The sequence below is a fragment of the Chaetodon trifascialis genome, chromosome 10 (genome assembly GCF_039877785.1).
Source record: "Chaetodon trifascialis isolate fChaTrf1 chromosome 10, fChaTrf1.hap1, whole genome shotgun sequence".
Lineage (NCBI taxonomy): Eukaryota > Metazoa > Chordata > Actinopteri > Chaetodontiformes > Chaetodontidae > Chaetodon > Chaetodon trifascialis.
The window spans coordinates 11,053,359-11,076,436 of NC_092065.1; the positions used below are offsets into that span (position 1 = coordinate 11,053,359).

General features: G+C 41.2%; 1 protein-coding gene across 7 annotated transcripts in view; it reads left to right on the top strand.

The window, feature by feature from the left end:
* The window catches only part of megf11 (multiple EGF-like-domains 11), a 70,403-nt gene that overhangs the window by 20,812 nt on the left and 26,513 nt on the right, over nucleotides 1-23,078 (top strand). For 4 of the 7 annotated variants that reach the window (XM_070972978.1, XM_070972979.1, XM_070972982.1 and 1 more), the window contains exons 6-7: nucleotides 2,452-2,544; nucleotides 2,713-2,733. In XM_070972978.1, the coding sequence (XP_070829079.1) occupies nucleotides 2,452-2,544; nucleotides 2,713-2,733 (114 nt within the window). The remainder of the gene's footprint in view (nucleotides 1-2,451; nucleotides 2,545-2,712; nucleotides 2,734-23,078) is intronic. The other 3 variants (XM_070972980.1, XM_070972981.1, XM_070972983.1) reach the window with 1 other exon arrangement.

The following is a 23,078-nucleotide window of genomic DNA, read 5'->3' on the forward strand; positions in this document are numbered from 1 at the left end:
AGAGGCTGACAGGCTCTGCAGGGCTATGAGTCCCTCTTTCTGCACAGCATTTAGGGCAGATGACTCCTGCATGACTCGCGCCTGTCCAGTGGTGCAGTACAATTTTAAAAATTACTTTTGCGGCGGAATTAGTTGAGTCTTGATAAAGTTTCAGGCAGAAATACGCTAGCACATTTCACATTTGGGTTTTGATGATTGGGAAGATGATGAGATTTTTCTCCAGAAAGGAATTTGGTGCCTTTGATTTCATTTTGGCTTTGTTGCATTTTTTAATGCTTCAAAGACACAGTTTTAAAATAAATCATCGCTGTACTAGACAGAGGCATGTGGAAGCAGCTTTGGAGGGAGTTGTTTGATATGTTCTGTAGGCATATCTCTTAGAGCGATTTATCCATCAGCTACATCACAATGTTCCAATTTTTTTTTTACCTCACTTTTGCTACCAGTGTTCTACAAAACTACGACTCTTACAAAAATCATAAACAAACAGAATTGTACTGGGAGGTCTTTTTTTTCCTGCCTGCAGCAGAGCTCTCCAAACACAGGGAGAATAACGCAGTTGGAGGAGAGACGATACAGATGTATTTTATCAGCCGTTTTAAAGGATTGTAGTTTGACTGAGCAAGAATATTAAATTTATTAACACTGCATGACAATCACCAATTAGCTCCATTGTTCCCTGGTCTGATAACACCTCTGCATAATGAGTTAGATTAGCCTTTTATCTAGATGAAAGACTCAATTTTCCAACAGATTCCTTAGACATGAGTTAAGCAGAGTGATTCATGAATTTCAATTAAAATGAAAGACCTACCTCCTACTTTATTATGCCATCCCTTCAGTACACCGGTTCAGATCTCAGGAGAAGGGAGTGCTTTATCCTTTCTCCCATATTCAAAACTTCATTTCCATATTTCTTTTTTTTTCTAAAGGATGTGACACATTTGCATTTCCCTGTTCTCGCTGATCAGAATTTGCTGATTGAAAGTAAACGAAATCAACTCATCATGGTGACATTGAATTCGTCTCCTCCTCTGTTTGAATACTCTGCATACGGTGGGCTCATTGATTACATGATGTAGTCAATCTCACACCTTCGTCAGCACAAATGTTGAAGCCCCTTTTCTTTTTGCTGGCTTACTGTAATTAGGCAGTTTTCTGCCAGAGTACTGATGCTCAGAAATCTACCCTAAATTATCTTTCAATCTCTGGTTTACCATTTTTGCCTTGGGAGCATTTCTGCGATTAGCACCGGCTCGTGGGTGTTTGGGATTCACTCCTCTTTTTCCTCTCCCGCTGCACCTCTCCCGTAGGCAGTGGATCCTAATCGAAGCCTGATTGAGTGATAATCTATAGCAGCACTGTTCAGGCCTGCATCCAGCTCTCTGCTGACCTCTCTGCCTGCAGGATGAGCGGCATAGCGTTACACACAGGGCTGCAAAATTGCTCCAGGGCTTATGCTGTTTTTTTTTTTCTAAAAACCCCCACAGATGCTGTCCTGCTGCCCTTTAACACATTTGATCATAAAACAAGAAAAAATAAGAAGAAAAGCAGAACTTGGATGGAGTGCTGGATGAGGTCTGATCAGTTAAGGCGATGGTCTGTCTGTTCCGCTGTCCTTGGATTGTGTATCATCCCTCCACAGGCCATGTTAGCGGACTGCTGATTCCCATCAGGCGGGGTTTCTCTCTCTTCGTATTTGCCTGACTGTCTTATTCCTCAGATAAGAGCCTGTCTGTCTTAACCCTGCTGGCCAGATGACCTTGGCTGCCACAGATTTGTTTCATGCTAAATGCTTATTTTTGTGATACTTTTCTTTCTTGGCTTCACATCCTACACACAAAAAATGTCAATGTGGCAAAAAAACCTCCATGTAGGTCACTTTATTATCTAGCTGAACCAAACCTCCAGCTCTTGTGCACGTGCTCCCAGGCATACTGATGCTGACCCAATCAATTGGGTGCTGTGTTGCTCAATATGAATGATCAAGAAAACTGTGCACTTAGTAAACACTGTGGTGCCTGGGCCTGCTACATTAAAGCATCACTATGTGACAAAGCGCTGGCTGATCAAATTAGAAGGGATTTACAGCTTGTTCTTTCATGGCCCAGCCTGCTGATAACATCCCATTGTGGAAAGTTTAGCTATGTGATAAATAGAGATGTTGAGAGTCAATCTCCTAAAAAAATCATTTAGACCAGTGTCAAGTTGTGGAGATGGATGTTGAATATGAGTGCCATGGCTAAGATTTAGTCCCTTGATGGTATTAGGGAGATATTGAGTGTTCAATTTTATGGGCCATTTTCTTTCAGCTGTTATCTTGGTGCTTTTCATTACGCTGTTTATTGGTGGTTTAATGATGTTTTACAATCTGCTTGCGTGTGTGTGCGTATGTGTGTGTTAACTCAATTATACACTGCACTGATGAGGGAACGTCTCTGTGTGTCTCAGCTCTGTGTACAGAGGAGTGTGTCCATGGTCGCTGTGTGTCTCCTGATACATGCCAGTGCGAGCCCGGATGGGGCGGACTGGACTGCTCTAGTGGTGAGTGCACTTTACTCTTAAACCAGCATTTAATCACTTTGACTCATTTATTCCTAAATGGCTTTCACAGCCAGTTAGTCCATAAGAATTTACTGTGAATCCTACAACTATTTTGCCACAATGTGCGTCTATCTCAAAGCTGCTCAGCTTTGTATCCTCTCTTCTTAGCAAACACAGCCAATGGAACAGGTAAGTCACAATGAATTCATTTTCATTTGCTGGAAGTGGAAGTGATTTGCTTGATGAATATAGCGGATGGATGGATGGTTGCATCCCCCCTGTGTCTTCCGAGCTCTCTGTTATGGTCTTAATCATGATTAGACTGGTGCCTGTGACTTGTTCAGTGGAGTGATGAATCAACGCCAAGCTGAAACAAACCATTGTGCTGGCCTTTCTGTTTACTGGGGTTTCCTCGCAGATCCCAGGGCTGGACTTCAGGAGGAATGGGAGGATGGGGTTAGGCATATCCATCCTGCAGTCAGCTAAATGCTGGAGTGTCTCTTCGGCCGAACGGGAGTAAAGAATCTATTTACTCCTTTGTGATATTTATGTCTGCAGAGAAATAGTAAATGTGCATTCAGGAGGCTCTTATTTCCCTGAGAGCAATGACCTAGTCAACACTTCTGACCCCAGATTCTAAACTTCAGCTGTCTGGTAGCATTTAACTGTTAGTCCCTACTGCATATTTAGGAATGAGTAATGGGAGCTAAAATCATATCAGTAGTGTTACTGTATAGATCTATGAGTTTTCATTAGCAAGAGAGCCATTCCCTGATTAGCAACTGTGTGTAAATCAGCTGCTCTCGCTGCAGCGCCAGCCCGTTGGTGGTGGATTCATGGGCATAAATGACAAGCCTGAGCTGTTTGCTGCTGCTCACTCCTACAGACTGGTGAGGGTCCAACTGGGAGGATGTGAGGTTCAGAGCCCCCAGGGACTCTTGTCCCACTCTTGGTTGGTTAGGAGTGCAGCCGTGCGTGCCTTCCAGCCTGCAGGTGCTGGGCTAATCCACCTTATTAAAACAGACTTGATGATTGAGACAGAGGCATTATTCATAACTTTAGATTTCCATACCAGGCATGATTCCAGGCTTTTTCATTTATGAGCTTTCATCTGTAGAAATGAGGAATGCGTGCCAATTTTTAAATTAAATCTGCCCTCTTTTTCCTTCGTGTAAATGGTTCAGCATGTTTTTTTTTGTTTTTTTTTTGTCTTTCACTGTAAATTTTACTTTCGCCCAGCTCAGATAGGTGATGTGAGCTTTAGCAGTCTTTGCATAAGTGGATGCAGCCATCATATTGCATCTCAAATGGGCTGAAAAGCACACATAAAATCTATTCAGTTCCAACACAATCAACGCCATTGGTTTAGTTGCTGTTTATTTTACTGGTATTTGGTTTGAGTTGAGGTATTTGTGCTCACATGAAAGCAAATTCCCTGACGCTATAGCTGGTGAGAGGGCAGAATGAGCCGGTCACATGATGAAGGATGTGTGAATGTGATAAAAAGTGTGTCGCCCAGGCTTGGAGATGAAGAGCTGCCGTGGGATGCTGAGCGGCCTAAAGCTGAAGTGACAGCCTTTCAGCCAGTGATCTGGAGCTGGATCAAAGGCTTGGACCTCGTTTCTGGAGCAGCACCCACCAGGAAGCAGTTTTGTATATGGGTCAGGTGGTGAAAATAAAGAGTCGGACTGTTTGTGGCCAGGAAAGAGAAGGCGATAAGGTGGGAGAGATTCAGTAAGTTGTGTTGGGAGCAGTGGTGAAGGCTGTTTTTCACCTGCTGGTGTCCACCTGCTGTAGCCAGAAAACATTTCATCCTCTTCCTCGGCCTGAGGCAGCAGTCCCACTGAGACCAGACCTGCTCTGTGACCTGCCTGGAGTCCTGGGGCGTCTTAGATTCATCTCAAGGGCACACTAGTAGATGTGGACCACAGATAAAACAGCAAAACACGATGTTTGCTTTTCACTGTTGTTTGCAAATGTTCTACATCTATCACGAGGGCTCTGAGTAGCGGCTGTGTTTTCCCAAAAGCGTGATGAATGATTAATTGTTGTTGTTGGTTGGTGTGACTGCTTTAATGCCTATATGTTTGTGTTTGTGGAACGTGGTCTTGAACATGTTTCTCTGATCACATGTCATGAAATGAGTTTTTGCTTTTTCATTTAGCAGCTCTGGGCATTACGACAGTGTGATGACATGTACCTGCTAATGTTTGTTTTTGTCAGTTTTTCTCTGTGCTCGGTGCTTGTGTTTTCTGTTTGAATTGAATATTATTGTGTTCATCTTCTTTGTGCAACTGAGTATACTTTGTTTTGTCAGTAGGGTTTGCCTTGAAAAACAACATTGTTCTCTGCAGGATTTTCAAAATGTAAATAAAAAAAGGGATGAACAAATATAAGATTCAATAAAACAGGCCCAGCAGCAAATTTTGCAAAGGCAATTCAGATAGATGGAGCTCCGCTTATGGGACTGAACAGCATGTCTTTAGTCATTTTAGTCTGCTGAAGTATAGCTCTACATTTTGCCACAGCAGTGATATTATTGGTTGTAGTGTGTAACAAATATAGTATATGCTGCTGTAAAAGGAACAGCACCGTATGAGATGAAATGGGAAATCGAATCTTTGTAGAATATTATGACTTTATTGAATGAAAACCATACCAAGCTTTTTCAGAATCTTATGAGTTTCTCAGATTAAAAAGTGGACTTTCTTTTTTTAAGCTAGCAGAGAAATGACCCGGTCTCTTCGCTTCCATGACTGTGTACTATTCAGCGCTCCCCTTTTTGATGAGCCTGTCACACAGGGTCACTATATGCTACAGTAATAACAGCTTTCAAATAAAGAGAATGATAAAGACAGACATTGCATGTACAAGGTATATTTAGCTGTGACTGCCATCACTTGTAAAATATTAGGTGCAATGGAGCACTGTCATTGATTTCATGTGCTTCAGTCTTATAATGATACGTTCCCAGTGCTCAAGGAGAAGAAATGTGCATAAATATGGAGCTTTTAGTGTCTCTTCTCTCTGAGATCTTGAAGTTTGCTTTACTGCATTGTGGTGGAAATGTTCACCCACTTCCAGAGGGGTTCAAAAATCAATGCTACCAAGATAAGTATCTGAAAAGTCCAAGGGGTAGTTTAGCTTTGTTAACCACAAAGCATCCTTTGCCTTCCAAGAAGAAATCTATCACACTTAATAGCCAAATCTAATGTGGCTGGTCAGCCGTGGTCCATGAGGTAACATATTCCTCCCTAATGTATTCAAATGGGAAGGCAGCCACTGCTGCGGGTGCTATACACATTGTTAATTGATGAATGTGGCCTATGAATGCTTGTTTATGGGATATTACACCAGATGGAGAGGAGGGTGGGCAGGGGTGGTACATGTTACTTATTTTATGTTAATTGTCAACTAAAACAGTAAAATTATTTATTATTAAAATTTTAAACCAGTGATTGGTTTTATTAGATCTCAAAATTGCATTGAAATGAGAATTTGGGCTGGGTCAAGAAGATATACTGTATTTCCTTTAGCTTCATTAGCTGATTTCATTGCAGATGACATTGTCCCAACCGGTGCGGACACAATATGAAGGAGTAACCAGACCAAAACTGTGCAGTTAAACTTCATTTTGGCTTGAAAAACACCCTTGTGAGGACTCCCTCTGGCACTGGCACCCGTCGACAGTATTTACACATTATTCTCCAAAGTGCATCTGTGCCAGATGGTTCCTTTCCAATCCCACAGCAGCGGGACATTGACATGCATCGCTGTCAAAGACCAAGAGACTGTGAATTACACTGAACAGGACAGAGCTGCACACACAGATTTACTGTGGCTCGACGCATCACTCTACATGTCTCCATACTTTCCTCTCAAAACCTCTCTCTCCATTAATCTTACAGATAGAAGAATTCTGTTTTTGTGTGTGTGTTTATGTGTGTGTGTCTTTTGAATGTCTACAGCAGTATAAAAACAGCTTTTCTTGAAAATTCTGGCCCCATATCAACAAAAAACAGGAAAAGTGAGTTTTGATCTCTGCACCACCTTTTAAAAGAGAAGTCTGATTCGATTGAATTCCTCATTATAAAACCATGCAAAGAGAGACATTTTGGGAGACCTATAAATATTCCAACTGTATCTTTCTGAAAGGGGTTCCTTGCTGCTTGTAACAGTCGATGCCGACTGCCTCATTCATTCTGGTAGATCAAAGCACCAAGCATGCTATTTCTCGAGGGGACAGGAGATGGACCGATCTATAGTTCCTCATACTACACAGTTACTTCTCCATATGTATGCATGAAGCCCACCAGTGTTGACAGAGTTTTGTTTTTGTATGGCACGCTGGGCTCCCAGGGAGCTTTGAAGCCAGTTTATATATGTATGTGACAGTGTTATTTATCTTCTCCACGGCAGAGTTCATGCTCATTGAGATATCACCTCTTTCTCCACATTGTACTGATGAACCGGAGCTGGTTGCACCAGTTTTTAGTGAAATTCAATCTTAACCTTATTATCTCATGTTTATAATTGTAGATTTTGTTAGCACTCAGAGCAAATACAGCCCTGCATTGACCTAAGGGGCTGCACAGGCGTTATTTAAGACACTGGTGAGACAGTCAAATATGATCCAGGAGGTCCAGTGTGAGGAACAGACTATCAAATCCATGAGTTTAAAGGTTTATCAGATTATACCAAAACTCTGCACAATGGTTTATAATACTCTGAGACAGGATTTCACAACTGTGTATCCCTGCTACACCACTGGAGTGGTCTCAGTGAAATAAATGAGGGGATTGGCCTGAACATAATCGTACGCATGACTAAATAAAAATGTGTTGCCCCACAAAAACAAATTCATAGAAATTACATACATACAGATTAGTTGCTATTAGATGTTTACACAAGTAGCTTTATACAAGATATAATTGTTACGTAATTAACTGAACCAGCTCACAAAGCTAACAGTAGCTTGCTAATATTGTAGATTAATTGAGGACTAGACTATATTGAAGGGTTAAAATCAAAATATTCATTTAAATTGGGAAGATTTTGAATTGTATCTCCCAACAAACACAAATACATCTCAAATTGTTATGCTAATTGACTAATTGGCTAAATGACAGTCGGTAGGTTTGTGTGAACAGATATTTTCCACTCATTATAAACTGCATAAATACTCATCACTCACTACATAAAAATCTGAAACACACGTTTTTCTCTGTGTTTTCATATATAAATACCACAAAAATCATGCCTACATAACAATAACAAGTTGAAAGTACCCTGCAGAGTTTTTGACTGCTAGCAGTGCTATAGGGCTGTGTTTTTGTGGGTGAATCGCTGTTTGTCCTGTTTCTATTATACATGTGAGCACATCTTGCAAAAAAAACAAAAAACAAAAAAACCCTCCTTTAAGTTTAATATGCTGTTTGACTCCCTAAAACTGTTAAGTTGATGCTCATGCTGCTGCAGTGACTTCCTGTTTACACTGCTGATTGCTTTTGATTGGACTGCGCTACAGATGTTTTACAGTAACTGATTTACCAATTCCTAAAGTCTTCACTACCTCAGGTACCTCTTAAGTTTTAACGATTTAGTAAAACACCACTTTGACTGGTACTAATAGTCACGAAGAACTTAGGAAGGACTGAACTTTGCTGGTTTGAGTTGAGCACTGTTATTGGCTGTTAAATAGAACAGATTGAACTGTGTGGATGTCACTGCTGAGGCTCTGGCAGAGATTTCTCAAAATGTAGCAGCATGCCTCTCAGATCTTTCCTTACATGTCTCGTAGTGACTCACATGACTAATGTGTGCTGTAAATCACTGTGCCAAGACATCAACTGACTGATGGTGAGTCCATCAAATGATTTGCGGCACACGCGCCATAGTTGACTGTAGGCTTCTTTATTGCTGATGACACACACACACACACACACACACACACACACACACACACACACACACACACACACACACACACACACACACACATATGCACAAATGTGTGGTGATCATGAATTAAATATTATTCAAATATTTTCTATGAAAGCAACCATCACAATCTTTTGAAGAGGTTTTGCATTAGTATTATCCATCAACTTATTTGACGTACACACACACACACACACACACACACACACACACACACACACACACACCAGCATTCATGTCTAATATTTTCTGTACATATAAGCATCATTGGTCCAGTATTCCATTAACCAGGATTTATTGTTCCCCAAGAGCTCACTGCTCCATTACCTTTGGGACATTGCCTAAAATGTGTGGCCATGTGTGTGTGTGTGTGTGTGTGTGTGTGTGTGTGTGTGTGTGTGTGTGTGTGTGTGTGTGTGTGTGTGTGTGTGTGTGTCTGCATGTGTGTGTGTGTGTGTGTGTGTGTGTGTGTGTGTGTGTGTGTGTGTGTGTGTGTGTGTGTGCGTGCATGTGTATTACTTATGTTTTGGAGGCATAAATATGTTTATACACTCACACATTGTGGGGACTTGCCTTACTTTTGGATACAAAATGCAAGTCCCCATAACATAAATCATTAAATTATAGGGTCAAGACTCGGACTAAGTTTAGGGTAAGGTTAAAGTTGAGGTTTAAGCCGAGGTTTAGGTTAAGGTGAGCGGAGGGGTAAGGATTAGGCAAGTAGTGGTTATGGTTATGATTAAGCTAAGTCTGCATGTAACATCCTCAAAAACTATGGAAACATAACTGTGTGTGTGTGTGTGTGTGTGTGTGTGTGTGTGTGTGTGTGTGTGTGTGTGTGTGTGTGTGTGTGTGTGTTTGAGTGTGTTTTCTTTCCATGCATATGAACCTCAGCACAAAGGGCAGGTGGAAATCATGGCATATTGTGGTGATGGTGAGGGTGACACAATCATTCTGAATAGTGCAGGTACAACATCCAGTCCCACTGGTCATTATCACCATGATGCTTATTAGTCAGTAAGAGAGAGAGTTAAGGTGTCCTGGAACACACTACCCAGCTCTGAGAGTCTGTATGGATGGTTTGATTTAATAAGGACATTAAAAAGCCTTATCTCCTGTCCTTAAGAGAAGGTCAGTGTGTCTAAAATAGCTGAAATGCTATGATAACAGTAAAGAGAGATAAGATATCTCCTGAATACTAATGTAGAACAAAGCTGTTTTAGGCTCATTTCACAGTCTATAAGTCACACTTGATTTTTTGGTCCATTGCTGTGTTTATGAAGTTTGTCTCCAAAGATTGAATTGATTTTTTATTGATCATTGCTTTTCATGACCTTTTTACAATTCAGTGTCTGGTAGACATGCTGTAATTCCACACACCAGAATGCGGTAATGTAAAAACGCTCTCTCCAGCAGTACCAGATATTTAAGAGTTGTTTTCGTCTGTCTACCACTGATCCAGACAATCACTCCCCAACTTTTTCAGCTTGTGACCCCTTAGGACAAACATCCGTCTGTAAACCCACATAATCAGTGGCCCATGTCCACCTGTTGTGATGAGTTCAACCAAAGAGCAATTCCCTTCCTTGTTTTCTTTGACTATTTTTTAAAAGGCTAGAAAAGGAAAACGCAAAGATTGGAGACAAGCCTGAAAAAATAAACAAAAATCCTCTTAATCATTCGGGACCCCTTGCAACTTGAAACCCCTTGTGGGTGTCCTGACCCCAGCTTGGGATCTCGACTGCACACATGCAAAGTCTCATGTCGTATTTTATATGCAAAATATGTGTTATTGACACCCGCATCACCTCTCAGGACTTCATGTTAATTTTGGTTAGAATAATAGCTTGAGGTGTAATTCTGTTCCGAGGGATCACCACAGTCCTTTGGGTGCTGTGTTGCAGTGTCCTTGGTTTGCTGTGGGAGTGGGGAGCATATTAGCAGTCTTTCTCAGATCCTCTGGTGCACCTGCAATCTCCTGATGTTTAACCCTGGACTTCATTGGAGTGTTGCAGTGATTACAGGTCGTCCTGAGGGACATCGATTGTCCTGCTCCTCCTAGGCAAGCCCCACACAATGCTGACGAATGAACCCGTGGCCCTGCCAAGTCCAATTAACTGTCAGTGCCGCATCGACGAGCTCCTCCGTTTGTTGAGAGTGAAGAAAAACAAACTTTTAATCAAATTTGCCTCCGGGCCCTAGGGTATTTGGGGTTGTATTTTGCATTCCACTGTGTTCTGCCTCGCCTGCAGTCGTGCCACCCTCTCAGAAGGTTATATCGCATGTTGTTTGTGCGAGATAGTTGAATGGCTGCACCTTACTTTAATGGCAGCTCTATCTTTCCCCTGTCTGTGACTGATGAATCATCATGCGCTAGCCTCCTAATGTTATACAGTCAGAGAGCAGAAAAAGACTTGGGAGCTGGGTCAATTCATATAAAATGTATTTGTGTTCACTGCTATTGTTTTATATAAAAGGCAGTGCTTTGGTCTTTGAATCACAGAAGAGTATTGTTTGTCTTTGGTGTGAGCTCAGTTTACAGCATTTTGTCACCAGGACATGCTTTTTCCCTGACGCTGGAGTACACGTCAGTCTGGATGCGTATAAGCACCTTTGACTTGCTGATCTACACAAGCGCAGGTACGATCTTGCAGAATAGTTTGTGGGTTTTTTCAGGGCATTAACATCTCTACAAATACCCTTCTGCTAATTCTACCAAGGTCGAGATAAACAACTCCACTCTCCTCATGTCTGATTAGAGTAATGCAGACATTAAAAGCCCAGAAATTCAATTAAATTGGTGGCTTTTGCCAGGGAGGAAAAAGGAAAAGGACAAAACATGAAGAGACGCTATCGCAGAGCTAGAGCGCAGTGGAACAAAGAAATGTAGCATGGGATCTAAACATCGACAAAAGGGCATCTGGATGATAAGGATCAAGGGAAATTTTAGAGGAAATGTAATCATTACCAGACACAAGGATGCATTCATGAGGATCCAATCTGTGTTGTGGAGAAACTGATCCAAAATTAGTTGTAAAGCTGTAAAAACACGACGAAAACAAGGTCAGTGCCGCTTTCTGCAGGGACCAGCTGAGCACATGTCGTCAGCCAATACGATGTTAAGTCTGAGCAGAAAAACAGACCTATAGGAGTTAATCATGTCCTGTGGCACGCACTTCATTAGACCTTTCAATTGAGTTTAGATGGATAAAAGACAGAAAATGCTGACTTACTGGTTCTGGCACACGCATCGTCAAAGTGATGAATCCCCCCTGAGAAATTCCATTTGCAAAGAAACTTGACACCATGTGATTCTCTCAGCCTCACACTTTAAACATTCAGTTGTATTATGATTCTGGGACATGTTCCTGGGACTCGCTTCCATTCCAGGCGTGGGCATACTGTAGTATGAATGACAAAATCGCCCTCCGCCACAGAACAAAAAGAGGGTTAAGGTCCACGGATCAATCTCCATGGTCCTTGCTTTGACTTTGAAATGAGCTTTTGGATGGAAATTTTTTTCTTTTGTGTCTTCTGTTTGTCCTTAAATGAGACAACTTCAGTTTAATCAAAAGTGACCAGTGATTAAATCTAATGTTGTGCTTGTTTTAAATATTTTAAACGTTGTTCCGTCACTCATTGTAAATGTCACAAGGACTGAGATTCAGGATTTATGCCCCATGCTGACAGGTGCTGGAACCTCCTGCTCATCCCAGATGGCTCGATTAATTTCTTAGCTGCCTCTTTAACTTCTCTCTCTCTCTCTCTCTCTCTCTCTCTCTCACACACACACACACACACACACACACACACACACACACACACACACACACACACACACACACAATACTCCCTAAGTTGCTGTTGTATACTTTTCACTTCACTTTGACTTTGAGAATCGGGGAGAATAATTCATGGGCCTAGCGAGTTTCAGAGACTGAAAGAACAACACTGCTTTCAGAGCCAGCGGTTCATTTGAGATGAACTCCAGGATTTCTTTTTTTTTTTTCCTTTTTGGGAGATGTCTCTAAAGGGCTCGCATTATCCTGGAGAGATGATGGTATAAAGGAAAAACCCTTAATCTACAGTTTTTCTGTGTTAATCAAAGGCTAGAGATGTTTTCCTGTTTCAGTCCTTTCATATTGTACCAGCTATCTATCCATCCACCGCTGCTGCTCTTCATACCTAATTGAGCATTATGCACTGCTATGGTCTCCAAACTTCCATTTTTCAGATATTGGAATATTTCACAGGTTCCAGCACTAATTTAGTAGGTTATTAAACACACTGTTATACCACACTTTGCCTGTTTTTATAAATATCACTCACCTAGCAGAATTTTCTAAAAGTTAAAATGACACATTTCTGGTCATTTTTGGCTTGTTTTTTGACAGTTCGGTCATTGAAATGCACAGGATTGGGGTATATGATTGCTCATATAAGTCAGTGGAGATCAGTAAAAGTCAGTAAAACTTCTAACTTTCCTCATACAATATAAAGCGTCAGTCTGTTGGCTTTACTGGTGGTGAGACAGGTATAAACTCCTCCAAAGATTTATGGCTTCATGATGAGCATTTGCATAATGTGAGATCATTAAAAAGCAATTATCCTTGTGTTTGTGTGAGCGTATGTGTTTCTGTATTGTGCGGATTAATTTGGTGGGTGGATAGGCGCGCTGATTGTCCGTCTTGAAACTGGACGGTGTTTGTGTTTACAGTGAGGGACAGATCCATTCGCTGAGACATGTTGGACACATAAAATCACTGGTTTGAGTCAACAACTAAGTGCTGTTTGCTCACAAAACATTCCACAGAGAGAAATGGTCAAAGGCATGAAGCCGTGATCAATAATAACTTCTACTACATTTGCATTCATACACTTCTCTGTGTATGTTGACAGGTTTTAGTGCTTTAGTACTTTGAATCCCATGAGAATAATATACTCACTGCATAGGTGGAACTTGCATTACTTACAGCCTCACATGGTTGTTTTTGAATGGCTGATCTGCTTGTAGACGGCCAGTACATGGAGGCATGGAAACCAAGCAATGATGAAAGTAATTAGTAAGAGTTTCATTTTATTTGCTATTTTATTTGCTCTTAGATTTTGTTTGTCCTCTTTGTAAATTTGCAGTTTTTATTCTCTGGAAATTCTTCATTTAGTTTCATTTCTAGTTGTATTTGAATTTCTAAATTATGATTTGGCTAAAAGAAGTTCAGGTGTCTTCTTCCTCATAAAGACAAATAATATTGATCCTTAATTGTAAAGAAGCAAACTATAATGCAAAGTTCTATATTGAATTGAGTATATTGATGACTGGTTTCATGTTTTAAACTGGTTTAAACCAAAGCGTTGGTGAAACTGTGCAAACTTCATCACAGACTAAGACTAACCAAAGATATTAAAGCCCATTTTCTTACTATAACCATGTTTGCATCATGGTTATTATATAAATTTTTTGTATTAAGACATGAAACATGAAAGACATGATTCTACTGGTACTCCTAATTACAACATTGTGTTGCGCCCTCTTCTTCTGCAATGATGCAGTGGTTTTCAGACTCCACCTACAGTTTATCGCGATGAGTCAACTCCATCGATCTCTGCAAATCATGGATAATTTGTGCTTTTCATATGTATAATATTAGCATTTCTACAATAGTTATCAAAGTTCTGTAGTTCATATTATTGATAAATGTGTATGAGTTGGATGGGATGGGGGTGTTGTGACAGCCAGGCGAGGCGACTGTGCGAGCCTTATTTGTAGTGACAAAACCAGGTGTTTTTAATGATATGTGGGGATATTTTCAGTCATGTTCATGGCCATTAAAGTGGGTATTTTTAAGTCAAAACATATTTTCCTAAGCCTAAACAATTGTTTTTTGTTCTTAAACCTAACCAGACCTTAACCACAGTGCAGTCATAACATAAATTTTGAAAATTGAAATATAAAGTTTGGATGTAAAGAACATGAAGACATGTCACCATATCAGTGGTTTGCAGAAACGCACAATGGCAACATTTATTCTGCCGCGTTTTTTATGTCACACGAAAAATATTCTGGGTTTTGTTTCCTGCCTTTGCTCTTCTCAATGGGTTGAATTAGATAAGTCTCAAAACCTGATGACAGTTAGATGGTGGTTTTTTATGTTGTCAGGCCAGATGTTTATCCTGGATAGCTGCAGAAGTCATGAGTGTTGAGGGTAAAGTAAGATAATAAGATTTTACAGCATTTTGCAGCACTAAAGTTTCCCTCCTCCCGAGAATCCACCTTTTTCCTTTGGTATCTCTGCTCTGCCCCTGCCTTTACAGTTTGCTCCCACGCATGTTGGATTCATGTTAGTTACAAAAGAATTCAGTTTTCTTTCACCTTGATAAAAAAAGAAAACCCTCTCAATCTTCATCTGCAGCACAATCAACTAATGACTGTATTTTACATATGATCCAAAGAAAAAATATAGCTAAATCTACTGGGTCTGCATTTTTGTAGTTCTGAGGGAAAACGACAGCAATCAATGTGAACAGCCCACCACATGAGCATAAAATGGCAATAATATGTGCGACATACTGAACATACTGGCAGTCAGCTGTGAACTGAATTATGATGCATAAGTGATCTGGAACAGTACAATATAACTGCCCTGAATTCAAGCTGACCGCTGTTCTCTATCAAGGATCAAAGTGACAACTTTTAACAGCCGCATGTCCCCAGGAGGGTTAAATAACTGGTTTTAAAAAGACTTTGGGTAATTAATACTGAGGTAAATTTTCAGGTACAGAAAGTCAGGGCACATAATGTAACTGCAGTCATCTGTCTCAGCAGCTCCTCCTGTGGGCATGCACACCTTCACCTCAGACACATGTAGAAGATTTTTGTTGTGAATGGTGGATTAGCATGGACATACTGTTTACATTTGCCAGAGCTGACCTGTAAATTACCTAAAAATTCATTAGCAGCTGTTTTGATTATAGAAGAACACATTTAACCTGCTTGTCAGAGGAAATCGTTGAAATGTAAAATTTATAATACATAAAGATAATTAAGTTATCTTTTACAAGTCATATCAAAAGATCCAGATTTAACTGCAGGACTGTTTAGTTTTGGCTGTTTGTGCCTGATGATCATTTGTGTCAGATATATGCTGAGATGAATGTTTTTCTGTTATTTGATATTGAATGTACCGTGTGCTACTCTGAGGACTGTAGCCTGCACAGCTGCAGGCTCCAGGATGTTACATTGTCTGTGTAGTGTGTGATGATGCACTGGCACTGATTTTTGGGCTTTCATTTGGTGATGCACCAAACAAAACCTGTTTTATAACCTACTATTTTCAGTACAGCAGCCCAGCACGTACATGGATAATTGATGTCATGTTGATGTTAAAACAAACTGGTTTAAAAAATCTGTTTCAAGCTCACACCTCCTGATAGCAAGTCCTAGATTCACCTATGACTGCCTCTGCCTCCGCTGTCTGGAGAAAAACAGACGTGTCTGTTCAGTGTCACATGAAGCACTCAAATACAGTAATTACAATAAATCATAATCTGTTAATGAACTGGGCTGAATTTTCTCTCTGTTTTGGTTTTGCTCTTCTCGTCTTGATTTGATGCTCATTTTCTATTTCACGAAGCAGTCGTGAGAATCTATAATGCTATTTATTTCATCCTCTCACATTCATTATCAAATGTAACACCCATTTTAAGCTTTTTTCTTCTTTTAGTTATTTATTGCTGTATTGATCGTAAACAAGACATCAGCTCTGGCTTTCTCCTCTAAGAGGGTGTGGCTTCTGTGAATGCAAAGGGTTACCCCGTTTAGCTGCAGTGGTCGAGGAAGTAAAAGGCAATAGTATTGGAAAAAAAAAAATTAAAAGTAAAAGGTAAAAGTAAGAGCTTTAATATCATAGTGGGTGACTTCTGGACTGACTAACTGATGATATGTTTTGGTGTAGATGTGGAGTCAGTCTATGTTGTGTGCAGTCTCTGCCTCTGACATGTACAAGTATAAAGTAGCATTAAATGAAAATACTGAAGTACAATTATCTCAAAATCACACGTAAATACAGTACTTGAGTAAATGCACTCCTCCAGTTACGCCTTCGCTGCTGTTGGCCTGTGCAAACTGAGAATCTGATTTTTTTTTTCACACACACAGCTGCATCAGTGCCACCGCAAACCGTCGTCAAATGCTGATGGGGATGCCCCTATTGGCATTATATGAGTACACATCAGTCTCCACTCTGTGACCACGTCCCTTCAAATTGACTGTTGTTGCCCTGTGGCACATTCTACTTCATCCTAATTAAAATTAATAATTGAAAATTGGAAATCAATGTGTGCAAATTAAGTGTGGTAACAGTCGGTTGTATCGGGTTGACATTGTTTTCTGAGCGGCTACATCTTCGCCCGTGACTGATCTGCTTTCATGTGTGTGTTGTCTGTGATGCAGTGCAGTTGTGGCTTTATTTATACTCCAGTCACTGTGTATCGGTGTGTACTGTAGATAAACGTCCACTTCTGCTCTGATTGCTTTTTTGTTGTTGTCCTGTGGCTAGAGAGCAAAGGGTTTGTTTTCTGCAGGACGGGGTGAAGGGTAAATTATTAATTGGAAGGAGCAGTGGGCTGTGTAACAATTTGCTGATCCAGAAGCTTTCATGAGCCGTGTCAGGTTCTGTTGAACAAGTGACTGGTTTACCGCACTGATGCAAAAGCATCCCTCACAGCCTGCTCGCATTGCTTGCTCAACACAGTCTGTTTTATTAGAAAGAGAGGGCCACTCTTTTAAGCCACATCACTCTTAAGTGCTTGTTTAGAGTGTAGTGTGAGATGACCTGGCCTTGTCTGCCTTGGTCAACCACTGGCCCTGTTAACCCTGTTAGAGAAGCACTGCAGAGGAACCAGCTGGCACCTCTAGGGCTCGTATTGATCCAGGTTCACATCCTGAATAGAACTTGGACAAATGATCCTCCACACGATTAACAACCAGGCTAGTCGTTTTAATCAGTAATGCATAGCCCTAAAAGAAATTAAGTTATTCACTCATTAGTTTTGTGGTTCCAAATAGGCAACAGTCAGATCCTGTTACTTCTTATCCAGCTGCAAGGTGGTATCAGGAGGGAGCATATGCTGCATTATAGTGAACTATCTGAGCACCAAACTCTGCTCAGAGTCACCATGTTGTGTTGTGGGCTTGGCTCTGTGCTGCTCTCTTCCCCAGGGGACCGTGAACACACAGGGGCTCAGCTAAGATGAATTAGGGCAGGACAAACGACACGCCCAACAGCAGAGGCTGCAGCACGCTGTTATTCCAATTCAGCAGAACTGCCCCCATGACTATTGGCAGTTTCTTCTGTATATTTAGAAATTCATTTGTCAAGCTCACAGGGATGCATCCAAACCATTTGCTTGTCTTGTCTGGGTTTTCTGAGAACTAATAAATGACAGTATAATACGTGTCAGCAGAACATGGAGGGAACAGTGGGGTCTGTCTTGTAGGGTATTGGCAGCTTTTACAGCCACATGTTTAACAAAGATGAGAGACATTTATCACTCAATGCAAATTTTTCACTTTACACAACAATCATCACTTCCCCTCGAGACCCTGGTCCCAGTCCTGTCTGCTTTTCACTCTGTTAGTCTGTGTCATTGAGTCTGGAAGCTGTGATGAATAGCTGAATGTTGAGTCGGGCTTTTATTGAACTCCTCTTACATATAGCTCATATTGACTGAAGAGCAGAATATAACATATTCTTGTGTCAGCTAAACTGTAGGCAGAATTGTTTCATTGTTCCTTTAAATATGATCAATTTAACATTTAAAATCTGTGAAGAAAGCCCTTCTCTTAATGCCATTTTGAAATAGTGACTAATATTAATTGTGGTCATGGACTGGAGTGTAATTTGAAAATTCAGATCCGTCATGAAAAAAAAGAAAGAAAGAACAAAGCTAGCGGTACAAAGTGTGAATCACACAATATGAAACTCAGGTGCACTCTTCTCGTGAGGCAATTCAGGAGACTCGTCAAGACAATGAGTCACGCTACTTTGCTTTGCCACAAGCTCTGCTAAAGACTAACCAGGGAGGAAAAGACTCTCAGGAGCCAGAACATTCTACCTTCTAATGTCTTGTATGAGTTAAGTTATTCCCCGTGTCAGCACTGTGTGTTAATAATAGTTATGTGACAGTGAGTGGCTCTGGCAGTGGGGAGTGAAGTTTGGCCGTGTGCCAAATATTCCAATAGCAATAATGTGGTTTTTCCAGTTGGAGTTGGCAAAGAAGCAAGCGACTGTCTGCAGCGACCACCTCAAGTGGCTGGCGTTCATACCGGCCCAGCCATGATTCCAATTGAAGTCTGCTTTTGCCCGGCGTCCTGCTGAGTAAATGAAGTATGAAAACTCAGATGCCGTTTGAATGTGGAGAGACATTCTGCTGTTTAATGAGCTTGACTCAGGCCTTCATTTTGAATTTAGCTTTGAGAAGCTTTCTGCGGCCCAGACTCCCCCTCATAGAGAATAAACATTTTGCTGAAGAGGCCAAGTTCAGGAGAACTTCTGAATGAAGTCAGCTGTGGAAAGCTGTTCGGTTTTAATCTGGTTGAAGACAGCCCCTGATCATGCAGACTCCTGAGTACACTTCAAAGCTCAGCACCACCACGATGGCTCTCTCAGCCCATTCTTTGGACATCACCTTCAGAAGTTTACTATCTGCCAGTGCCCCTCAACGTGATCTGTTTTGTTCCAGCCAAGGGGATTATACCCAGCTCCTTGGGATTGGACCTTCCCCTGCAGTGTGTGAGGTTATCCACATTCTAACTGTTATGTATTATGAGCTCTGAGAGTCCGGGCTGGCTAGTGTGTGTCCTCTGGTTAGGCTCACTGACCCAGGCCAGACCAGTTAATGGGCTGGATTGCATCTTCTCTAGTTTCAGACTTGTGTGGGATTCGCTGCCTACACACCACAACCCACAGGGGGTCCTCATCACCTCAGACAATTTAGCTGTGCTCTCTAGAACCACAAGCCTTCATGCTACATGCTACTTTCTTCTGCCGTTTCTCTCTGTTTTCGCCCGCAGCTCATCATGAACTCTGACTCCTTAATCACAGTTAAATGCTGTCAGAGCTAGGAAGTGAGAGACTACTGGGTAAAGTTTGAGAACCTCTGTGTAGGAGAGAGACAGCGAGATAATGGGCTTTGCTCTCAATGTGCTGAGGCCTCTAACTGCAAGCTAAAGAAGGTTTAAAACTTCAAATGGTAACATTTGTTGAGCTCCTAAGCACCAGAAAAGTCTGCAAATTAAGCGCTGGATAGATTTTGGTTTATTTCAGTTTTTCTCTGCCGCTCTAGGTATTTTTTTACTGACATCATGTTTTGAGTTATACATGTAGGAATATAAAATGCACTCTGTGTTGAAGTGGTCAAGGTTTGAAGCTGGAACCCGAGGTGATGATGCCACCAGCTATATAGGCAGTGCCTGTTTTTGTACTGTGCTGAGGGAGCACTGTTGAGCTGAGGGAGCTCTGATGAGTGCTTATAGAGTGCTAAACCAGGTTGCAGCTGAACTGCTCATCCATTACCCCAGCCGCCCGCACACACCTCAGATTTAATGTGCCAGGGTCGTTTGCGTGGCAGCAGCTCAACCTTCAGGGAACTCATTCATGCCAGACTGGAGGCCAAGAGCAGATTAGATCAAATCAATGCAAGCCCTGTAATGTGGCCTCTAGTCTGTCCGACCCGCAGAACTAATACTGCACTAGCCGGTGTTTCAAGACCCCCTTCAGGGCAGACCTGTCTGTATCAGGGAAGGGCTGATCATCTTCCTGCTGTGTACCTGGAAAAACAGGCTTCAGTGCCGACCATGAAACAGGGTTCATTAAGCTCCCACTCTGGCAGATCACAGCTCTGGCAAAGCGAGCATACAGGGAGGGGGCGTAGTGTCTTTACATTTACAACTGAGTCCGCGATGATGTGGGAATCAATAGCGGGATATTCACCGTCCTGGCTGCTGTGCTGGCCTGGATCTCAAGCTGGGCTTTTGTGTGAGGCAATACAGCCGCCACCGCTGCTGCTGGAGAGACATAAGGCTGTACCAATCACTTAAATCACCACTAGATTCTCGAAAGAACAATGTCCCTGGTGAGAGTGAAGACTGTCTGCTACCCCAGCTCAGTGCCGATTGTTCTTCGCATAAAAGCTGGTTGTTCATTTAACCTTGAAGATTAGCTATTTGCTTGCAGTTTATGGGACGTATTGAGCTTTTCTAAGCAAGCCCATCCCCTGAGGAAAGTGAGAATTGCTTGTTTTACATCATTCCCTTAGGTACCACTTAGTGCTATCACTGAGCTGTTTACATTAACCATGTAAAGCAGCTAGGTTATATAACTTCACCAATTTTCGTGAGTGCCAATATTACAATACAGCTGGCAAGACTGATTTTGCTGTTCGTCTTTGAGAAATGACACCCCCGGGGTCTATGTATTTGCACAGTTGTCACAGAGGATGAACATTGTCTCATTCAAATTGAGCCTTTTTGTACTGTTACTCCGAATTCAATAATACAAGACAGTTAAGAGTACATTTAGGGAAGTCTGCAAAGTGAGCATTTGTCATCAGAGTTACAGCAGTTTGATAGTTTCACAGCCTCCAGTACCTGAAGATTTTTTTTCCTGTTGGCCATGTCGACAGCTGACTGCTGAAGTTGCACCTGAAAAAGGTGTTAAAAGACATTCAAGTAACAAACTGTTATATTTGAAAAATCTCTCGTTCCTTGTGTTCTTAATCTTTGCATCCTCTTTGCTCTTCCCCTCGTCACTGAGAGGTGCGAACAGCTTGCTTCCCTTTTTGCAGATTCATTTCAGGGTGTTATTAAGACCTTTCTCTATCATGGTTGTGGTATGTCAACATCACATATACTCACCCTGGTACAGTGCACATCTTTGCCAGTTTCTCAGAGACAGAACTCAATTTTGCACCTGTTTGATCGTTTTCATGGCACTTGTTGGTAACGCAGAGTTTTAGTCATCCTACTATAAGGAAACCACAAGGAATTTGAGTTAAAACATACTGAAGGAAATTGTGATGTGCATGTTGCGCTATTTTCTGTCAATTTATATAAAAAGGATTAATCAATTAATTAATTAATTAAGAAAATAATCTCCAGCTTAACTGATGATGAAAATAATAGTTAGCTGCAGCCCTACTCTAATCAACTTCCAGAGTATGCTAATGACCAAGCACCGAATAACAGGCTAACCTTAGCTAATGATTAGCTAAAGTTAGCGAATATACATTGAAGTTTGCTGTTGGCTGACTTCACTAAGGACCCAGATAGTTTGTGGAGGCCAAAACACAACTAAACTGAGAGTGAAAATTTAACTTTAGGTGACCAGAAAAAGTTTGAACGACTGACAACAATGCTTTGTGTCAACAAGTGGGAACAGGGACAGTGGGCAACTGCTTGGTAACACATTAGCTTCACCACTTTGTAATAACACTACATTGAGCACTTTGTCTGTTAGCTTGTTTTTATGTTTTGTTTTCCCTACCGATTAAGCCAGCTTTGATAGTAATGAAAAAATTACAGCTGCAAGCACTAAAGCTCAGCTAGATACGCTCCTAGCATTAGCGGTCGTCCTGGAAGATAAGGATAGCATTTAACTAATGTTCAAAGGCAAAGTGCCATCTATTGATCTGTCAGGAAAGACAACTTTCTCATTAGAAAATGTGAGAATCAAAAGTTTAACTTTTGTCTTATTTTTGATGAATATTAAGCACATTTGCCATATGTATCACAATTAAATAACTGTGATGTTTTTGTTGCTATTAATGAGGTCATATACAGGACTGATAGGCTACCACAGTGTTTAGTCTGAATGAGTCAAAAAGGAAAGAAAATCAACAGCAATGTCATAACCCTTATTCGTTTTATTATTTGTATGGCCCTGTCCAATAGATGTATTTATTGACTTAAAAAGTTTTTTTTTTTCTTTTTTTCAAGAGTTAACTTGATAAAGCAGCCTGTCTGTAAAGCAGCTGTAATGTTTATCAGTTTTCTTTGCAGTGTATTTTTCAGCCAGAAGCTTTCTTTAGTCACTTGGTCACAGTTTGATTAATGTTGTGAAAAGCTCGTATTGACAGGAGATATGAATTTTGTTCTGCAGTGTTGCTGGCTTTATACAGTAGATGTCTTACAGAAGCTTTGCAGTATTCATAGGTGTGAAACAGACGCTCAGTGGCCACACACTCAGTCTCATTTTGATTTCTAGCTCGTGTTTGCATGTTCTCCCTGTTTTTGTGTGTCCATTTCTCTGAATGTGTGTGACTGTCAGAGTTACCTCTGTGATGGATAGCAGGCTGTTGGGGGTGTTCCTCTGCTTTTTGCTCAGGGCATGTTTGGATATACTCCTGCGACCTATGACCCAGACCCCGGTGATATTTTAACTGCTGTGCCTTGCAGCAAATACTCAAACAGGATAATTTGTGTGTATTTGTTTGAGTATTTAGGTACATCAAAGCGGTGGTGTGCCGCATGTGGGACTGACTCAAAATGTTCTTGTTAATGAAGAAACATGTTGCCAAGTGCAACAGTGTGGCTCATT